Source organism: Apus apus, chromosome 18 (genome assembly GCF_020740795.1).
Source record: "Apus apus isolate bApuApu2 chromosome 18, bApuApu2.pri.cur, whole genome shotgun sequence".
NCBI lineage: Eukaryota > Metazoa > Chordata > Aves > Apodiformes > Apodidae > Apus > Apus apus.
In genome coordinates, this window is record NC_067299.1 from 5128701 (window position 1) to 5148473 (window position 19773).

Below are 19773 nucleotides of genomic sequence, written 5' to 3' on the forward strand. Positions count from 1 at the left end.
TTTACAAGATATTTAACAGTTTAATTAACAGTGGCACACTGAAGAGCTGAACATTTTCAAGACCTATGTGAGCAACAGAGAAGATATAAAGCACCTCTGGTGAAAACCTTGGCCCCATGGCAGAGGGAATGGTGTTGAACAGGGAGCAGTAGAAATGCATGGCCATTGGGAGACTTCATGTTTTGGTCCTGTAGATAAAAAGCAAGAGTTCAGTCTTGCTTTTCCCTGAGACATCTGCTGTTAGTGTTAGAGCTGACTGCTACACACTTCCTCTGTCACAGCCAGAAGTGTTCTGGTGTTACTGAACACCGGTGGTCAGTCAGAAGAGTTGTAGTTGCACCTCCTAATGGGAATCCAGCACGCATCAGAAATGTTTGATTTGCTGTCTCATTACCTGCCTCTTGCTTCTCCCAGGTAGTGTCAGAAGTGTTCAGTTCAAGTATATATTTCTGAAAGCACTTGATCTATTTTAATTATGTTGAGTGTTCTCATAGTACTGATAATTCCTCTAATATGTGCGTGTGTCTGAGAGGAGAAACGCTCCCCCATGCATTCTAAATTTGAAGTATATTGTATGATACATACAGTGCATCAATATAGAAAGCTCTGAGGTAGCAGCAGATACGGACGTTGAGTAAATTGAAAGCAGCAGCTTGCAGACAGTCCTTCCCTGAAGGAAAAAGTACAGTATATGCTGATGGCCAGAACCTATGTTGGAAGGAGTTCCTTTCTGTCCAGTAAAATCTGGTTAAATCCAGTGATGGAACAGGCATCCGTACAGGGGCTGACATTTGCATAATGCAGGGGAGACTTCTTACAGTGAAACTTGACAGAGCCCTAGAAGAAGAAGAGGTGGAGAGGTCAGTTGACATTTTTACCAGATTTTGAGCTAATTTAGGGTTCAATTTATTCAAACTGAGTGATGCTGCAGTATATAAGCAACTAGTGAATGTGAGTAAGGATAGAGGAAGATGTCTACGGGATTCCTGCTAAAAATGGATTCCAGAGAAGTGGTTACTACAGAGTGTACCAGTCCTGTACTTTGAACTGAAACGCTTAAATTCTGACAGTACTGAACTTGGTACTGCTTCTTCCTACTCCTAGTAACTGTGACCAGGCACAGGCTACATTCTCTCATGCATCATTTTATGCAACTTCAAAAATTTATCCACAGAAAACCCAAGCACAGGCACATGGTGATTTGTAACCAGGGTGCAACTTGTGACAGAAGCTAGTGTGGGTTATGGTTTGTTTGTACTACATTGTGTCTCAGACTGTTCTGCATGTGTAGAGATGAAGAGCTTAAAGGCTGCTCCCTGATTTCTGCCCTGAAAATCCTCAGTTGTCTGCACAGGGAAGCTAATACAGAATTACTGGGACATTATTAATGCACCCAGTGACTTTTCCCCAAGTAGATGCTTTTTCATGTGTTCACCTGTTGTGCAACTTGAATTCCCTAGCAGAAAAAATACACAGTAGGTGATAGCAGAGCCCACGTGAGAATCCTCTGCTCTCTGTTTCTGAAGAGAAGCTTTGATCAATTTGTTCCTATGACAGAGATCAACAAGAATTGTCACTCTTGGTTGAAAGTCCCAGCTCAGTCCTGTGTCTATCTTGACCTGTTGATGTCAGAGTCATCCTTGCATGTTAAAAGCAGTGGAAAAAGGAATACCTTGAGAACAGACTTCACAGTTGCCCTGCTCAATGACAGGGCTCAGGTTCCTGAACTCAGGGCAGCTCAACTGTGCTGCTGCCTCGAGTGCATGGGGTTTGTTACCTGTGGGAGGGCTCTAATGGAAGTGATGCCACAGCCAAAGAAGCAGCTTTCCACCCTGTAGCAGTCACTCTCCTGAAGTACTCTGAGGCATGCCAGGAGGGACAGGTCTCTCCGAAGGCCTGTTACAGTCACAGGAGCAGCAGCCAGGACAAGGCCAAGAGGCCAGAACTGAATTATTGCTTGCAGAGGCCAAGTTGTTCCCAAAGAGCAAGGTGGTTTGGTTGAGATCATTGTGACTCCAGGAACTGAGGTGAACACCTTTTCTTCACCCTCATCCAATTCTGCTGCTGCTAACGCAGCCATTTTTGCCTGATGAAGAGATGTAGAACAACATTCTTGAAAAAGATTCTCAAACATCTTGAACAAAATTTAAAACTGCAAAACTAGGGGTCTAAAAAAGAGGGCACCTTAACAGACAGGACAGCCTTTGGGACATTTTCCCATTTTAAGAAGGCAAGGAATGAGTTCTGCAGTCTGCACTGCCACCCTGTAGAAGCAGCTGTAAGAGACTGGTATCCATCTTCTGCTCTTCAGCTTGAGATGAGTTTTCTGGAGACCTGACAGTATTGGTTTTGCATAGGTACTTGACAGAGGTAGGTTCTTAAACACTAAAAAGCCTCAGTCACTCCATTTCAATGCTTCCCTGTACCACAGTACTTACTTTCCATTTCCTCCAGCCATGCTTAATGACATCAGCAGCCCGGCGCATCCTTTGGAAGCGATTCTTGGCCAACCAGGAACGAACAGCTGCAGATTTAATGAAAAGAAATCTGAGTACAAAGAATCTCAGAAGTTCTTGTCTACAATGAAAAAGAGATGGCACTGGAGCTTTCTCCAAGTTCAATTAACATAACTACTCCTGCCACTTGAAACATCCAGAGTAACTGGAAATGTTACTTGTTATATTATGTTTGGGCACACCCTTATCAAATTACCTGCTTGGATGACAGTTGCAGACCATCTCTCCTTCACTAGTTTCTTGTGTTTAAATCTTCTCCAGCAGCACTGAATGCAGAAAGCTTTCTCATTTAACACCTTGGCCCTTCTAGCTTCCAATTGCTCCAGCTGCATTGGGGATACAAGCGTGCAGTTAATACTCAGGGATGGAGTTGTGTTCACAACTCTGCCCTCTTCTGCAGTCTCTTGGGGTTTGTCAGAAAACCACATGCACATTTCAGTGTCCTGAGTCTGCTGGGTTAGGTTTTAGAAGTGAAAGCACTTAATTAGTGCTTATTAGGTAACACTTAAAATGTATCTGAGGGGGAAAGAGTGTTGCGGGGGGGAAGTGGACACTTGAAAAGTCACAGTGGCAGCTGGCTTAAAACTAGCCCCATTGAAGGGAAGTTCTTTATGGCAGCATCTCTTTGATTTAGTTATAAAATTGAAGGAAAATGCCAAATTCTGGTCACACTGGCATGAGAAGGAGTAACCCCAAAGATTACAGTATGTGCCAGAATCCCCACTAGGCAGGTACACTCCAGAACAGTTAGCCAAGGCAACAGCACTCTTACCACAGAATTGGCCATAAATACTTTGGTTTTGCCACAGTACACTGAAGTGTTTCCTGCTCTGTTCCCTGTTGGCTCAGCTGCAGTTTGTCCTGTAAGAACATTCTGAAGGATCTCAAAAACAACAGAATGTGATGCTTTGTCATCATCCACCACTGGAGCCTGGCCTGCAAATGAAGCATTGGAGAGAAGGTATCACCAGACTAGGACCAAGTATTTGTATTTACATTGAGACTTCCTGGCCATTTATGGGGGATACACCAACAAAAGGAGGGGAGAAAGAGATGGTTGAGACAGCACTAGATCTAGCTGTGTTTAAGGGAAAAATGTGACTGCATAGATTTCACCACGTGCTGGCCATGAGAAAATGAGTGTGGTGTGTTTTAAGTATGTAGTTTGGGTGCTGTCTTATCACCTCTCTTATGACCTATTCATAGGAAGAAATGTCATTTTGGGCAGATCTAGACAATGAAACACACATGGAGGGCTCAGCTGTTCTCACATTGTTCAAAGCACCCTACATGGAAATACTTGAAAGCAACAGCAATGCAATCAAGAGTAAATTCGAGCTGCTCAGTCCTAAGCAAATCTGATTAAATACCTAAAATTCAAAGCTGTTGGAAACAACAAAAAACAAGGAATTAGATTCATAGGCTTACTGTACTGAAAGAGGCAGGAACAGAAAACAATTTCTACACAATTCTACAGCTTTCACAGGGCATCTGAAGCAGCTACAGGGACATGTACTAAGCAGGAGTTTATTGCAGCAATAAGAAGTTATTAAAACCATTTCTGGGACATAGTACAGTATTTTTTACATTATGAGACAAAGAGGTTAGCCAGATTAATCTATTTGAAAATAGAGGTAGACTTAATTCAGACCTGTCCTTGAAAGAGATTGTGTTGTTCAAGGCAATGCTGCATGAGTTTCTGCATGCCCAGTGCCGGAACTTGATGGTCTTTGTATCTTTCCATCCTGGATACTGTTTGATTTTCTGCTATAAATATTTCTAAGGAGATGAGAGCATTTTAAGGTACTGAAAACAAATACAAGCAATTTTTGCTTACAGGAAGACATCTGGTGACTATGATGTTGTTCAAGGGGCTGGGCTGATAAGGGAACCAAAAGCTTATCCCCATGTTTAGGAAATGGTTTTGTTTTGTTTGCAGCTTATTACCTGCTAAAGATAAAAAGGACCAGTGACCTATCACAATGTGGCATTTCAGCTAATGGGTTTATAATTGAGGGAGAAAGATATGGTCTGTAGGTAATTTTCCAGCCTATACTTTGTTACTTCGTTCCATTTCTGCCAGATGAATAGATTTCCAGCCATTTTACTTATCTCACATAGGCTGGTACTTACTGGTCTGCTTCCCACATCTACTGGTTACTGAACAGACCCCCTGGGTGAAGACAGGAGTAATTTGGGAGAGAGCAGGGGGTTGCAGTAACTTTCAGTATTAATAGTAACTACCTGATGAGCCCTTCTTTCAGGGGTTCATACCAACGATGTTACCTTGTAGTCTGGATTGTGTTTTTTAAAGTCCATCCTCCTTCTTGCTTAGAAAAAGAATCACATACAGAAGTTTGCAAAAGGCAGAAGAAGCAGCAGAATCCAGGCAAGCTGGAAGGTCAGTGTGTTCAGCAAGAAAACAAGATGGGAAAAAAAAGGAAAGGAAGGAGAAGGAATATAAGCAAAAAGGTAAGTGCTTTTCAAGTTTGCTCAAGAACCAACTCTAAATCAACTTATTATCAGGGGGGAATCCCAAACACCATCTTAACTAACTGTTCTACCCAAGAGGAACAGAGAAAAACAGGAATGAGATGAGACTTGCACTTTTAAGAAGAGCCTGCTGTAAGCAACAGGCAAATTAGAAACTTAGAAAGTTGGTGACAGATTAGAAAAATATTTTGAGAACAGTGGTGTCCCTAGTGCTGAATACAGTAATTGTCTCTGATCTGGGCAATATCAAATTGGTGCAGTGGTAACTTTACTTGGATAGCAGAAGGATTATCCAAAGAAACATACCTTTTTTCAGGGCAGTAGGATAGTTGCTTTTATCACACACTCTGGTTTTATTGGACCCACATGATTTTCTCAGTATTCCATAGCGCTCAGTGAAACTCTGGAAAGGGATCCTGATAGGCAAACATACAATTAATTCTAGACAACCATCATGTACTCTATGGTAAATAACCTACCTTTAGGAGGGGAAAATTGCAGAATGGCTTCAAAGATCCAGTGCAGACAATGCCAACAGATGCCTGTGTAGCCACTAACACACAAGAAAGTACAGACTTTCTGCAGAGATTCAGGTGACTGCCTGTTGTCCAGTAACACAGTGACTTGTGCCTGTTAACAAAGCCTGAGCAGGAATTGTGCTTGCTTCTGATAATGTTGAGCTTCAACCCATCAATACTGAGCTGTCAAAAACATGTCTGGCTCAGGCCTTGTTCCCTCCACCCTCTAAAGGTGGACAAGAAAACCCAGCAAGGTGTGACTGGCTGGAATGAGATGCTTGACTTTGAGCTGACTGCACGTAGATGAATACCATCAATAATTTAACTTTAATTGCTGAAAATGTTACTGTGAAGCCACATCTAATTAGAAATTTTTAGTGCATGATGATCTACACCAAAACATCTCTTCCCCAGCTTCTCAGACTGGAAAAGTACAGTGAGCTTTCAGACCAGGGGTGTGTTATACTTTGTTAGTATTTGGTATATTTTTAAGAATGCAAGGGTGTTCAATTCAAGTTGTGCTACCACTGCTTCTGGTGCTGTACTTTGGGGCTTGCTGAACAAGCAGTTTCATTATCCAAAACACAGACCAACAGTCTAGATTTGTGACAGGTATTTTTGTCTCCAAAACATGAAAGAGAGGTGCTCAAATAAGCTTAAAAGCAAGCAGTGAGGAGAACTCTTCAGATAGCTTTGAAAGAATCAGTAGTTTTGTGGTGTGAAACAAGCTGCAACATACTTGGATTTCCTGATTAAAAGCTCTTTTGAATAACTAATATGCCACTGATTGCTATAGAAACAGACTATGGAAGATGCTGCTCAAGAAATTCAGACTTACCTAATAGGGAAGCCTGCTGCACTGATGGTGATGGCTTCCACTATTCCACACGCCTGAAGCTGGCTGAGAACCTGAGGCATAAATGGAGGTGGTTTAGGCAACCACTGTGTGACTGGGAGCTGTGTGTGCTCAGCTCAGCAGCCACAGCAGAGCCTGCCTGGGCTGCAAGGCCACATGGCAGCTGGGGAGTGAGTGAAGAGGGTAGAGAAGAGGATTGTGCAGCCACTGAGCTGCTGCTCGAGTCACACGCAGAGCAGGGGCAAGGCAGTGCTAAGAGAGGGACTGTCCTGGTGTGCCCTCTTTGTGTCCACACGCCCTGCACTGACCAAACGTAGGAGAACATGGAAACCCAGGGTTGGTATTTTAATCCTGCTTGCACACAATCAGCAAATTCTCTGAGTGTTTAAAGTTAATGCAGCACTGCTCCAGCTGCTTGCTATTACGTCAAATGAGGTTGTCTAGTTATAGCTTTAGCATCTGCTGCTCTGCTCCCAGAGACATGCTTGTTGGCTGAGCTCATCTAACTTGTCCTAGACTAGCCCCCAGGAGCAAGCAAAGTTTTGTTGTGGGCATTCACCATGAAGATATCTGTGACCAGGACCACTAAGCAGTCAGATCACCTTTATCTATTTCGAGGGCTGGAATGATAACACCTCACATAACCCAGGAGCACTCTGGTAAGAGAACCTGTCACACAGCAACAAATGAGGTGCAGCTTGAAGAGCTGCTGTGTTTAGTAGCTGTGTTTTAAACAAGCATTAGCAGTGATTCTGAAAGGAAGCTCCAAAGAAGAAAAAGCTATTTCAAAACGTGCTGTGAAGGGAGCTTTGCAAGTGACTCAAGCTCATAGGAGACCCCGTGTCTGTAGGAAGCTTCTCACTGACTCAAAGAGGAAAGGCTTTTGAAGTTACCTCTTCTCTTTTAAAAGTCATGGCCTTGCATTCAGCATTAGGCTTGATGCATCGGATGTAATGCGGTGTGGTGCTGTTCAAAATCTGCATGAGATGTTCAAGTGAGCTCTGTAGAAAACAAATACAGGTTTAACTAGGGACTCCTCCTCCACAGGTAGTTAAAGGAAAAAGGCAAAATCGGAGTTAAAATCCAGGGAATCTCAGGAGTGTGAAACTATTTCCATTTTACAGCTGTTTCATTTTAATAACATTTACTGGTCTTGGTCCAACTGTTCTGTTTTCTCATCTAGTTATGAAGGTAGCAGTAGAAAGCAGAAACTTGACTAGGATGTACCTTGAACTTTGACACCACTGTAACAACAGCTGCTCTGTTCTGGGTTTTGATGTTATTTTGGTTCCTTTCTGTCACAGGAAATAATTTTTGAAGCAAAGGGTCCTTAGAGTTCTGCAAAACATGGACCAGCTCTGGTGGAATGGGGTCCTGCAAACACAAACATGACTCATTAGTATTTGGATTTCGGCAGAAACCTGCCACCTTTGAAAATTATGAAAAATTCCACATAAATAGGTGGAATAGTATTTCTGATGCCAACTTTGATTTAACCAAAGCTGTAGTTTCAAGTCTGACTACACACATTCATTTGCAGTCAGATTCAGGAACAAAAACCGATGTTTGGCTGAACATTTCACCAATCTAGTCAAAAGCACAACTGTTCCTCACATTGTCCTTGTTGTATAACTTAAGTGTGCCAGAAGTCTCAAGACTAGTTTAATCCCCATGGGAGAGTCTGGAGCAGATATTAGAAAGTCTTTCTTTTAATTAAGAAATGGTATTTTATTGCATCACCTGCCATAATTGCTGGTGATGACAGCACTGACAAGGGACTCTCATATCTGCAGACTGTTTCATTTATTGCCTGGTGGCACAGTGAGGCCAAAACTTCAGTTTCCTGGGACTTTCAGAACTTCAATAGTCAAGTCCAACCTAGATTAGGTTATGGTAGGGAGATTTAGGTTATGATTGGACTTGATGATCTTCAAGGTCCCTTCCAACCAGGATGATTCTATGATTCTATTACTGAATATACTTGTTAGTGGTGCTTTGATTACATTGCTTTTGGTCAGTAAGATTTTTTGTTTTGTTTTAAACAGCTTTTTCTGAAAACGCCTACCTTATTTTTCTCCACCATTGCTGCCAGCTGATAGCAGACCTTGCCAGCATAGTGTGAAATAATGAAGTTAGGTTTCTTACTAAACTTGTTTCGACTTAAACAGTGATTATGAGACAAGGCTTTCTCAATCCGAGTTTGAAACAGGTCAGTGTTGGAGGATCTGTTCAGACGACACTCCTGCGTAACAGACAAGACAAAACTGCATTTTATTTGTTATAAAAGCCTTTAATTTTCCTGAAAAACAAGCTCTGCAGAAATTTTATAGCTGACAAGTTTCCTACTAATTTAGTGTTCATGTTTTGGTGGCATGGGAGAGAAGGCAGGCATCTGGGCCAAAAGTCTTGTGGGTTTAGACCCACACTTACCTCATTCAGCAAAGAAAAAATGCTGAGAGGATTGCCCTCTATCAGATCCAGGCAGTTCTGGTTATCCTGGTAATTTATGAAGGACCACTGTAACCCTTCAGCTGCATATTCTTCCTGAGGTAAGAGAGAAAACAGTTATGCTGCAGCAGCAGGCAGAGCTCAAACACCTGTGTGCCTTTTTGCAGTTTGATGCAGTCACTGTTTAACAAGTTAATCCCAGGCCCAGCCTGCTCCTTCAAAGCTCAGCTCGTGTGCAGTGGCAACCTTGAGAAAAAAAAACAAAGGAGGATATTCCCTCAGGTAGCTTTTGACTATGTGGCAGCAGATCCTGCTGGGACAATTTGTTTTAGCATTTGGGAACCTTACAGATTTATCAGAGAGAGCTGCAAGGCTGATTTATAAAGTAAACAGAAGCTACAGTCACACCAAGCCTCTCCTGGCTGTGCTGGGGTTTGCCCTGAAAGACAAGGAATGTGCAGAACTCCTTCCTTAGACTGGGACATAGTCCTAACCCAACCAATGTGTGCCAGGCTTCACTAACTAGGTTCCATTTAAAACAGCCTGATCTGAAAGAAAGTGCAGAAAGATATTGGTTGAAATAATTTGTACAATATTTATACTGAATTACAGAAGAAACTGTCAGGAGTGTTTAACAAGCACAAGCTCTGGCCAGTTACTTTAAAAGTTGCCTGCCAAAAGCTTGCTCAGCACAGCCACTAATGGTGTATAAGTGGTTTGGGACACAGCCAGATCAGGAGAGGTAAGAGGGCAGGCAGTAATTGGGAGGGAACTACAAACAGAGGTCATGAATCAGTTTCAAGCAAAGTAATTGTGTGCTTGACCTTGGTTTCCATCTTCACTGACCATTAACCCCTGGCATACTGACTGAGAGAGAGAAAGCTGTCTTGTTCTACCAGCTGCCCCACACACTCCTCCTTAAAAAAGCAGTCTTTACTCATATGCCACTCACTGATTTCTGTGGCATTATTTACTCAACTGAAGGTTGCAGTTTGACCAAAAGCACAGAAACACAATTAAAGAGACAAAAGATGCTGTTTTAAAATGAGATCTTTAACATCTGACCTTAGTGGGGTGTTGTTACCTGTTGTGCCTTCAGATAGTGTGCTACAAAGTGCTGCTGCAGTTTCTCATTGGCATAATTAATACAAAGCTGTTCCAAGTTGTTTTCAGGGAAGGCTTCAAACCCATAAACATCCAACAGACCTAGGAGGAATATGGGAAGATAGTGCCCTTTGGTCTAGGAGTATCTCAAAGGATTTATGGTTACTCAGTTAAAGCAGGGATGAACAAATCCTACCTATGAAGCTGGTCCACACTGATGGATCTGCATAGATGCTTTCATTTATGACCAAAACGAGCCATTCAAACAATCTGCAGGCAATGACAACTGGATTAGTTGAAAAGTGTTTGCATACCAGATCACAGCAGTGTTCTTTCACTGCTGGTTTTACCAGTAACACAGAAGAAACAAAAAATCATGCCATGCTGACATGAAAGAGCAGCTCTCTGCAGATCTCTCTACTGGATATGCAGCTGTGTCAGAATCTACAACTGAATCAAAGGTGTGTTGAGCAGGGAGGTTACACTGTTATTGAGTCCAAGCAGAAAGCCAGGGAAAGTAAATCCTCACTTTTCCCTCACAGAAGTTATATGGATTAGCACAGCAGCCTGGCCTGTGTGTCCTTACTTAGCATAGATGACTTTGGCAAGGCAGTCCCTCCTGGTCTCACATTCAGCTCTGGAGCAAGGCTTCTTGAAGACTTGTTGTTGTTTTCCAGCAGTTATTGTTCGAATTCTTAATGATTCCAGCAGTTCCTCAACAGGTATCTTCAGCAGACCCCCAGTGGTTTTCACAAAATCTTGTTCAGGAAAAATAACATGGCAATATTATCTGGAGTGTCAAATTAATTTACCCCCTTTAATGTTATGGAAGGTCGAGGTGATACAGAAAAATGACACTTCCATGAATTCACCAGCTTAAATGTGGATTTTGGATCTTTTTACCCAAATTTGGGAGAAAGTGTTGCAAGACCAGCCTCTTAATTTGGATGTACAGTACCCCTAGAATTGCAGGTACTCTGTTTCAAATGAAACAACACCAAGTCTGAAGTTTGCCAGCAGCAGTGGGCATTTTGGAGAGTGCTCTCTAGGTATGTCCCTGTGACTTTTTCACCTTTTTTGAGCAGAGAGCTTTAAATCCAGACAGAGAACATCAAACAGCCATAACCAGAAAAAAACATGGACCTTTAGGATAGTAATGAAATGTAATCCTTTCATTAGAAGAATGAGTATTTACTAATGAAGCATTTAAGATCTTGCTAACCTGAGCTGTAGGCAAAATTATTTGAATATTAAGTAGTTTGAATTCAGAGTACATTAAATAATAGTAGGGAATGTCACTATTCAGGACAGTGTTGTGGTTCTGAAGGAAAACTAGATCCACAAATGCCCTAAAGACATGCAGAACAACCTGTATCCTATGCTGTAATTTAACAGGTTTGCTGTTAGGAGGTGGAATTTTAGTCTTTATAATGAAAACGTCAAAGCTTTAATTGTAAAAGCCCTGCTCTCTACTTGGAGTCAGATTTCTGGAAGTCTTGTGATGTCAGCATAAGATTACAATCAAGGGTAACAGTTCTGCCAAGAATCCTTCTGCAATGACTGCCTAATGTTGCAGTTGCCTTGACCTGCAATGGAAGGATATTGTCCCTCAGAATAAAGGAGCATTAGGTTTTTGTTTGATCAGTACTTTGAAACCATGAAGTACTGAACAAAAACATGCTTAAATTTTGTCCTTCATAGTCTTCTACCAGGCTAAAGAGCATAGTAATCCTTCCTATTAAGCATCTACGCTAAGACAGCAAGACTGGAGCACAGCATGCTTGTTGCCTCACCTTTGGCTTTCTCTTCTAGGTCACAAGGCTGAGATTCATCCACTGGATTAGAGAATTGAACGTTCCCAAGATGGAGAAGGCCTGACAATACCTGAAATATAGTCAAGCTTTGAGTTTTCTAAACCAGAGCTCCCCTCCAAGGCAGTGTCCTCAGCCTTCCCTTAGCCACACAAACAGGACAAATAAAAACATTTCTGCACAGAAAAAAAGGCAAGTAGATTCCAGGCTTCTGAGTTAATGGCTAATGCTGCAATTACTGAAGGAAAACTTAAGTTCACAGGTGCAGGCTTTGCAACCTATTGTGTAGCTGCAGGCTCCCCAGTCAGGAGTACCAAACAACCCATGCTCTGTACATTGATACAGATTTACTTCTGCAGAAATCCCACACTAAAAAGACATTCCAAACATCAGGAGCAGCCTCATGGTGACCCTGCTTTGTACCTGACCTTGAAAATATTGTTCTGCGTGGAGCGGTCAATGCCCAAGTGCAACATTGCGTCTCTGGTCACCTCGAAGCAGTCCTCTGAAAAGCCAAACAGGTGCTATTTAAAAAAAAAAAAAAAAAAAAAGCCATGCACACAAACACGAGCAGTCAGGACACCCTACACCCCAACCAATTTAGCTGGAATTGTCAAAGGAGATCTAGGAAACCAGATACTCTTTTGGTAGATCCCAGAGTACAAGCTGGAGAAACAAGTCATTGACTTAATTCTGACTCTATGGGGCTCTGAAGTTAGGCAGCAGGTTGCTGAAGCACATCCAAAGACCAGACAGTTGCTAAACAAAGCCACAGAGATGCAAATTTGCAAGGCCAGAAACTGCTGTTTTAAGCCAGGTGAAAACTCTCAATAGTGCAAACTGAAACTGAAGAGGAATCACATTGATGCAGGTGGCTTTGCAAGATGTCTGCTGTTGGCTGACCCACCTGGGCTATGGGATTGACACATTTTTGTGTGCCTTCCTTTAAAGTTATAGCCCTTGCTAAGGGACAGTCTGTGCAACTCATCTTTACCATCCAAGTTTCTTTCAGAATTTGGCAGCCAGTGGTAGTCAGCCCCTTCTGGAAGGTTCCATTCCAGCCTCTCCTCTGCAGTGGCACCTTTTGTGATCTGGGGACAGAAAACAAGGTAATGACTGAATTCTGCCTTTGGTATTTACAACTCACAGGCAAAGAATAATAATGCACTGGGAGCATGATTGAATGTGGGAGTGTAGCAGACAGGAAAACAGTTACATATTTAAAGCTGCAACTGTGCTTAATCTGGTGATTTCATCCCCACTGTTTTGTCAAAAATATCTAGCAAAATTAACTGACAGCAAACCTGATAAAAAATATGAAAGTTTCTTTCATTGGGGGCCTGATAGGCAACTCTGGTCTTCTCCAAAAGGAAAGTCTGAATGGAAGCACTGCTCAGATGGTGGAATCTAGAGGAGGGTGGAAAGAAAGCAAAGATTTCAACAAAACTTCCTCACAGAATCCAACAGCCATTGTGTTGTTATGGTACCAACTGACAATGAATGCTTTGCTATTCCCCTTCAGTTTTGTGCAAGCTTGATGTAATATTTTATTCAGTTCTTTTTCCATTGCTCTCTTCTAGAGATCAGGCCGAGGGCTTGCAGGAAAAACAAGCGGGATACAATAATAAAGTCAGCTGCCAGCAAACCAAAATATGTTCTAAAGACAGGTAAGATATTCTGTGGTAGACTTGAGAAGTAGGTTTGTAAAGACTTAAAGGAAGAAGACAATAGATAAGGTTTTTACACAGTAATTCTTACCTGTCTAGCTGCAGCTGGATATATTTTCCAAACCGGCTGCTGTTGTTGTTCCGCAGGGTACACGCATTTCCTGTGGAATTGCCAGTGACAGAGACAGCATCATCAGAGTGGTTCCACACACAGATATTAAGGGTGATTTATAAACAGCTCCAGTATTTGTAGAGTTTGTCTTTTAAGCAGAGGACCAAGAGCTATCCTAGACTTGTGTGTTAACAAAGAAGGTTCCCACAGTTGCCACTACTTCTTTTTGCTATTAAAAAAGCCTCATTTACCAAATGCTTCCATGACAGGGTTGGAATCCAACACTCTCTTCTCTATCCTTTCCACAGTTTCACTGCCTTTTGGAGAGATAACCAGAGCAGCAACAGAAGCATAGAATTTCATAAGGCAGCGAGATGTCCAGGTCTGCAAGAGAGAGGCTTGAAAATAGGCCTTTGTTTTACCACCTTATTATGTCAGTTAGTGGAACAGCACAAGCTTCTGAAAACATGGTATGCAGCTGGCCATCATGCTGGAGGGAGGAACTGTGTCAGGTTTGTAGCTCGAGTTCAATGGAAACATTTTGTGCATATATTTACGTGCAGCAAACACATTTAAATGCTACTGGAGTAGGAGTGCTCTGCTGAATGGCAGTCTCACCAGGATGTAACCATCTGGAAGCTCAGCCTGAATTAACAGATTAATTTAATATAAGTGGACTTTGAGTCATTAACACTCAGGAAATAATTTTGTTCTCAGGCTTTAAAATATCCTGAATGTTTTGCTGAGTAGAGATGGCCCATTCCAGAAGGGCCTAGGACAGAACTCTCCCACTTCTTCCACCTCTCCACACAGGGTTTGCTGAGATCCACGCTTGCTCCCTAACATTCTAGGCTGAGACACTAACCCAGGTGCAATTCTCATTGAATGATTCAAATCTTGCCCTCCCAGAAATGCCAGATGTCACCTGAAGAGCAACTGTATTTAGTGGAGTCTCTCTGACTGCAGCAATCACTTCATGCTTTACACGTATTTCAGGCCAGTTGTGCTAGAGCAGACTGGCTACGTGCTCTGTTGGAATTCTTTTTTCTTCATCTTTGCTTGTTCACTGAAACCCCATGCACTGCACATCACACATGACTAATGAATCTCAAAACTTAAGAGCAATGCCAGAGAAAAACCTCCTTACCTTCCCAGCACCACTTTCTCCACTAACAATTATAGACTGGTTTACAGGTTCTATCTGGCTTTGGACGTTCCTGTAGGTTTGTTCAGCCACTGCAAAGATGTGAGGTTTTAAATCCTGGCAGTGAAAGAGAATATTCATATTTAAGACAATAGCAATTACAAAGTTCAACAGCAACAGACAGCAAAGTCTTCTCACATTTATCTGAAAGCAGTACTGCTCTTTTAACAGAACTCATATTTCACTTGGAATAGGTTTTATCCTTTAGGATTATTTTGCTTATTTTTAGATTTTGAAGAACTTGGCACCCGAGTTCTGTGGAAGGATATTTATTTCAAATATAAGGATTACCTGAGGACGAAGTGCAACGTGGTACTCCCTCATAAGCTCAGGTGAGTAGAGGCAGGAGATGGGCTGAAATGGATTTAAAGCCACCAGGCTGCAGCCAGCATTTGTATAAAACAAGTTTACTTCATATCTTGCTTGAAGGCATTTCAGAACTGAAAGACACACCTTTTGTTAGCATCTTTGGAACACTGTATTTGCCTCTTTATGTTCCTCTTTGTAACATCAATCTTCAGAGATGTTACCTATTAGGTTGAATAGAGAATGAGGTGATCAAGATATAGGTCTAATATACATAACTGTGGCTTCACAGTTGCACTTAGTTTTTAAAAATCTTAAGGGATCTGCTATTTAATTCACTAAATTCTGTGCTTTTATGAGGTCTCACTTGCAGAACAGAGGCAAGAATTTCCCACCTGCAGCAGGAGAAGGCCTTAGCTTCTCTTAACAGGACCCTCTTTAACAGTCAAGTGAGGAATTTACTTTTCAAAACCAATCTCATGAACATATTTTGAATCTAAGTCAGAGCCTCACGTTCTTGTATGTTCATGTCACACCAGACTGCAGTCACAAGGTCATGCAGAAGTCCTTCAGTAGCCATTAATTCCCAACCACACCCTGGCTACCAGAACCAACAATACAAATGTCAGCTCTGCACAAAGAGCTCGATAAGAGATCAGCATGGCTGAAACTACAATACAAAACTTCAACCGAGCCAAAAGTGAATTTCTGAGGCTTGGAACAGGCTTTAATAGGTTGTGGATCTTTAACTACTGTGTTCATGATAGTATTAATGTGATGAGAACAGTAACTACCATATCCTAGTAGCCACCAGGAGAAGTGACTCCTCAGGATACACTCCCCTGGCTGGCTGCTTACCTGTTGTAGTTGTCACTGGATTAACTTTTGTAAGGTCATCAAAAAGATGCAGTTTCTCTTCATCACTGAGGAATGCTCTAACTTCTTCTTCAAATGATTCACTGGGGTCATTCTGGAGAACAGACTCTTCTTTTTGACTGTTTTCCTGAAGAGGAGGACAGATCAGCACCAGAGGCTGAATATAGCTGGACTTTCAGCTCATCCACTATAGTTGAAAGCTCTTCTACTGCTTCCAGGGAACAGCTTAGTGTCAGCTGGAGTCGTAATTTACTATGTTTGAGCTACTCTTCCTTCCAGCTGCCCTCCCCCAGCATCAGGGGTTCCCATGGGGTGCTCTGTTTTTAGAAAGGCATTATCTAGCACCTGAGGGATGGCAGGCTGACAGCACTGTCTGCAGACTGCATTAATCACTGGTAATTCTGGCTGTAAGCAAGGCACTTAGGCTCACACTACCTGGCCCTTGCCATTTTGCACACACACACACACACACACACACACACACCCCCCCCGTGTTTTAACTGGCATATTTCTGAGCCTGTGAATGTGAAGCATTCAATTCAAACACTGCCTTGGGAAGAGGGAAGCAGGAGGGACTGGCTTCAGGGGCTAAGGCAGAGGTGAAAGCTCCTGTGGTCCAACACAAATACAGGTTTCCTGCCAAAGGTGTTCATTTTTAGAGCAGAGACTGAGGGCCCCAAGAGTGAAGTTGCCGAATGCCCACATTGCAGGCAGGTGGTGCAGAAAAGGTGGTGTTCTAAGAGCTGGACTGCATTAGGTGAAGATTTGTCCCCTCTAAATCACTTAAAGTATTTAAATCTTAGCCTTTGGGCTCCCATGTCCTTGACAATATGAGTTGGAAGGACACATTTGTTGCACAAACGTAATGGAAAACTTAACCACAAGTGATTTCAGGTCTTCTTTGTCATTTCTGGGGGAAAGCTGAGAGGGACTATAAGGGAAAGCAAAGAAGTAACTGCTTCGAAGTAACCCTGCTCTTGTATTTAGTAGCATAAATCTGTAATTCTTTACAAGTTAACCAAGTCAATGAACAGTATCACCCTCTTAATACAGAAAAAGTGCTACCTTTTAGTTAGCAGCATTCCCACTAGTGAGCTAAGCTCATTAATAAAGGGGAATATATACTACAAAACCCCATTAACACATTTCTAAAAGAAAAATTAAAGCTACAATAATGTACTCATTTAGGAGCATTATCATCTTTTGCAGACAGCATAAGTAGTTCATTTCCAGTAATATGAAATTTTACACAGCAAGGGAAAAAGAAAGCTGAGGAATGCAGTTAAGCATTGCCATCAAAGTGGTTCCTGTTGTTCTCCTGGGAATGAACGTTAAGAACCTTGCTGCTTTCACAGAGATCGAACATGAACAATTAGGAAATACTCCACGGACAGGATGAGTCTCTGCCAATGCCCCTTCCTTCCTGTGCCCTCCCGTGTGTTGGCTGGATTACTCTGACACCAGCCAAGTTAAATCCATTGTGCAGCTGATTTTGGAAGACCTGAGGAAGGGTTTATTTCTGCTCTTCTGCACCCCCTGCTCAGCACCGCTTCATCTGAGAGGAGATGGTGATGGCTCAGTCAAATAAAACAGTATTTCAAAATACAATCACTTCTGATATTTAGACTGCACACCACGTGTCCATTATTTTCACTAAAAAATTCCCCTTAGGGATGTGCTTGCTCCATGTTTAACACCTGCCCCGTTAAAGCCAATGGCATAACAACCATCACAGCTCTTGGTAACACAGCTCCAAGCCACACAGTTAATAGGTCTGGTCAATTAATGAAGTAGGGGTGAAAATACATTAGTAGTTACCTAATCTTGAATGCATGGAAACAAGCCTAGAATTCATTCCTGGCAGTAGAATTTAAGTAGCACACACAGTTCCTGGTTTTCTTTTTACCTTCTTTGGCATCTTGTCCAGTCCTATGGACGGGAATGCTGGAGAGGGCCTTTCCTTTAGGGTATCTCATTCAAGTCTGACTGAAGAACCCTTAAATAAAATATTAAAAAGTACATTTAAAAAGGCATTTAGAACAAAACAACTCCACAACAGAGTCCAAAGGCTTCAAACAGAAGTACAAAACAAAAGTACCAGTCTTGAGGCCCAAGTAATGCTGGAGCTAGAAACCCTACCTGGGCTACCAGAGTAACAAACACACTGTTTGCCCTTTTAAATAAAACTCATTTGGAGGTAATAATTTTTTTCCTCAGTGCAGGAATAAAATACTTGAATTAACAAAGCAAGGTTTCTTGGCAAGGAATTGGAACTTTGGTTTTGTTCAATTCTTCTTGTTAGGAAAGGCTGGTGGATCTGACAGCATCAGAGGCTGTGCTCTTGGAAAAGGAGTGACTCAGAGAATCTGTGTTGCAGCAGAAACAAGATAAGCTTGTTTGCCATCCTCTTCCTTTTTCCTCTAAAAATCAGTGGAAGTCAAACCAAGGTGAGTCAGGCTCACCCTCTGCATTTCTGTGGTAAACGCTGAGATTCCAGTCAAATAGCCAGGAAGAATCCCATCTACTTCCAGAAGCTTAAACTGCTGTCTCGTCTCTTCTCTTCTCTTCTCTTCTCTTCTCTTCTCTTCTCTTCTCTTCTCTTCTCTTCTCTTCTCTTCTCTTCTCTTCTCTTCTCTTCTCTTCTCTTCTCTTCTCTTCTCTTCTCTTCTCTCTTCTCCCTTATTCCTGTTCCATTCTTAGTTCGCACAAAACCACAATTTAGAGGCTGATTCGATCGAGCTGCAGCAGAGCTCGCCGGCCACACCGAGGAGTTCGCGGCAGTCAAACCAGACCCGGGCACAGCGGCTGCCCCAGCCCCCGCGGCGCGGCCGGGGCAGAATCCGACATTCGCCCTGGCCCCAAGGTCGCTCCTGACGGGCCTGTCCGCTCTCGGTACCGGGGCACGGCACGATCTGGGGGTCCCGGCGCTGGAGGCGCAGCCGCTCGGGGTCAGTCCCTCAGGGGGTCAGTCCCTCAGGGGATCAGACCCTCAGGGGATCAGTCCCTCAGGGGGTCACCGGCGGGCCTGGGGCTGAGGGGATCCCCGCGCTGTGCCGGGCGGCGGGCAGGGCAGGGCAGAGGGGCAGGGCAGAGGGGCAGGGCAGGGCGCACTCACCGCGGGCCGGGGCCGAGGGCAGCGCGGGCAGCGCGGGCCGGGGCGGAGGAGGCGGAGCCGGGGCGGGAGCTGAGGGCGGCGGCAGCGGGCGGTGGCGAATCGGCCGGTGCGGAAGCTCAGGCTGCTTCTCACTGGCGAAAGTGCGGGCGGGGAGCGCGGGCGGTGTTTACCTGCGGGCGGGGCCGCGTCTCGGGGAACCGGGAGGCAGCGGTTACCGGGGACCGCCGGGGCCACCGCGGCCGCTGCGGGGGACGGCAGCGTTGAAGTGCGGGTTTGCTCCCCCCGGTGCCGGGCGGCGGGGCGGGCGCGGCGGGCTGGGATCCCCCGGGATCCCCCGGGACCGGCTGCCCAGGCGGGGCGAGCGAGCGCGGGTACCGAACAGCGTCCTGGTGCTACCCGCACCGCGGGCTACACAAACCAACCAGCAATTCCGACTTTCTAATTAATGCTTTTTACATATAATCTCTCGAAACAGCCCCCACGGGCAGAGGAGCCAAGCTGGGCTGCGGGACCGCGGCTCGTTTACAACGGCATTTCTGTCGCAATTGGGGATTTTAGCGGCTGGTTTCATCGCTCGCTTTCGGCTGGCCAGGCAACAGGAACTTCATTCAGGTCATGGTTTTACACACCCGTTCAATAACGCTACCGAGAATCTGGCTCAGTATATTCTGCAGGCCACAGCCGAGTGTCTGTGCTTGTTTCACTGGATGGATCTGAGATCAGTGGGTGTTTTAATGAACCCCCTAC

General features: G+C 43.7%; 2 protein-coding genes and 1 long non-coding RNA gene across 15 annotated transcripts in view; 2 read left to right on the forward strand and 1 right to left on the reverse strand.

The window, feature by feature from the left end:
* The window catches only part of MYO19 (myosin XIX), a 25566-nt gene continuing 5793 nt past the window's right edge, over nucleotides 1-19773 (reverse strand). The window contains exons 1-25 of one of the 8 annotated variants that reach the window (XM_051635490.1): nucleotides 19027-19105; nucleotides 17818-17907; nucleotides 15894-16038; nucleotides 15021-15169; nucleotides 14673-14786; nucleotides 13777-13909; nucleotides 13505-13574; nucleotides 13051-13153; nucleotides 12741-12837; nucleotides 12175-12251; nucleotides 11729-11819; nucleotides 10522-10693; nucleotides 10132-10205; nucleotides 9916-10037; nucleotides 8814-8927; nucleotides 8449-8625; nucleotides 7611-7757; nucleotides 7277-7384; nucleotides 6366-6436; nucleotides 5316-5425; nucleotides 3289-3452; nucleotides 2713-2842; nucleotides 2439-2524; nucleotides 1778-2086; nucleotides 1-837 (exon numbers count right to left, since the gene is read on the reverse strand). In XM_051635490.1, coding sequence (XP_051491450.1) covers nucleotides 709-837; nucleotides 1778-2086; nucleotides 2439-2524; nucleotides 2713-2842; nucleotides 3289-3452; nucleotides 5316-5425; nucleotides 6366-6436; nucleotides 7277-7384; nucleotides 7611-7757; nucleotides 8449-8625; nucleotides 8814-8927; nucleotides 9916-10037; nucleotides 10132-10205; nucleotides 10522-10693; nucleotides 11729-11819; nucleotides 12175-12251; nucleotides 12741-12837; nucleotides 13051-13153; nucleotides 13505-13574; nucleotides 13777-13909; nucleotides 14673-14786; nucleotides 15021-15169; nucleotides 15894-16038; nucleotides 17818-17829 — 2904 coding nt within the window. In that variant the 5' untranslated portion in view covers nucleotides 17830-17907; nucleotides 19027-19105 and the 3' untranslated portion in view covers nucleotides 1-708. Of the gene's footprint in view, nucleotides 838-1777; nucleotides 2087-2438; nucleotides 2525-2712; nucleotides 2843-3288; nucleotides 3453-4167; nucleotides 4911-5315; nucleotides 5426-6365; nucleotides 6437-7276; nucleotides 7385-7610; nucleotides 7758-8448; nucleotides 8626-8813; nucleotides 8928-9915; nucleotides 10038-10131; nucleotides 10206-10521; nucleotides 10694-11728; nucleotides 11820-12174; nucleotides 12252-12740; nucleotides 12838-13050; nucleotides 13154-13504; nucleotides 13575-13776; nucleotides 13910-14672; nucleotides 14787-15020; nucleotides 15170-15893; nucleotides 16039-17817; nucleotides 17908-18050; nucleotides 18275-18373; nucleotides 18639-19026; nucleotides 19106-19773 lie in introns of those variants that run through there. The other 7 variants (XM_051635492.1, XM_051635489.1, XM_051635493.1 and 4 more) reach the window with 7 other exon arrangements.
* On the forward strand, nucleotides 13918-18252 carry LOC127392059 (uncharacterized). The gene is made up of 3 exons (XR_007891175.1): nucleotides 13918-14037; nucleotides 14959-15061; nucleotides 18214-18252. It is a non-coding gene; the product is annotated as an uncharacterized LOC127392059 (long non-coding RNA).
* PIGW (phosphatidylinositol glycan anchor biosynthesis class W) overlaps nucleotides 18776-19773 on the forward strand; it is a 5878-nt gene continuing 4880 nt past the window's right edge. For 2 of the 6 annotated variants that reach the window (XR_007891174.1, XM_051635498.1), the window contains exon 1: nucleotides 19312-19638. Coding sequence is in view for 1 of the 6 variants with exons in the window: in XM_051635498.1 (XP_051491458.1) it covers nucleotides 19472-19638 (167 nt within the window). In the remaining 5 variants the exon portion in view is untranslated. Of the gene's footprint in view, nucleotides 18860-19207; nucleotides 19292-19311; nucleotides 19749-19773 lie in introns of those variants that run through there. The other 4 variants (XM_051635501.1, XM_051635499.1, XM_051635502.1 and 1 more) reach the window with 4 other exon arrangements.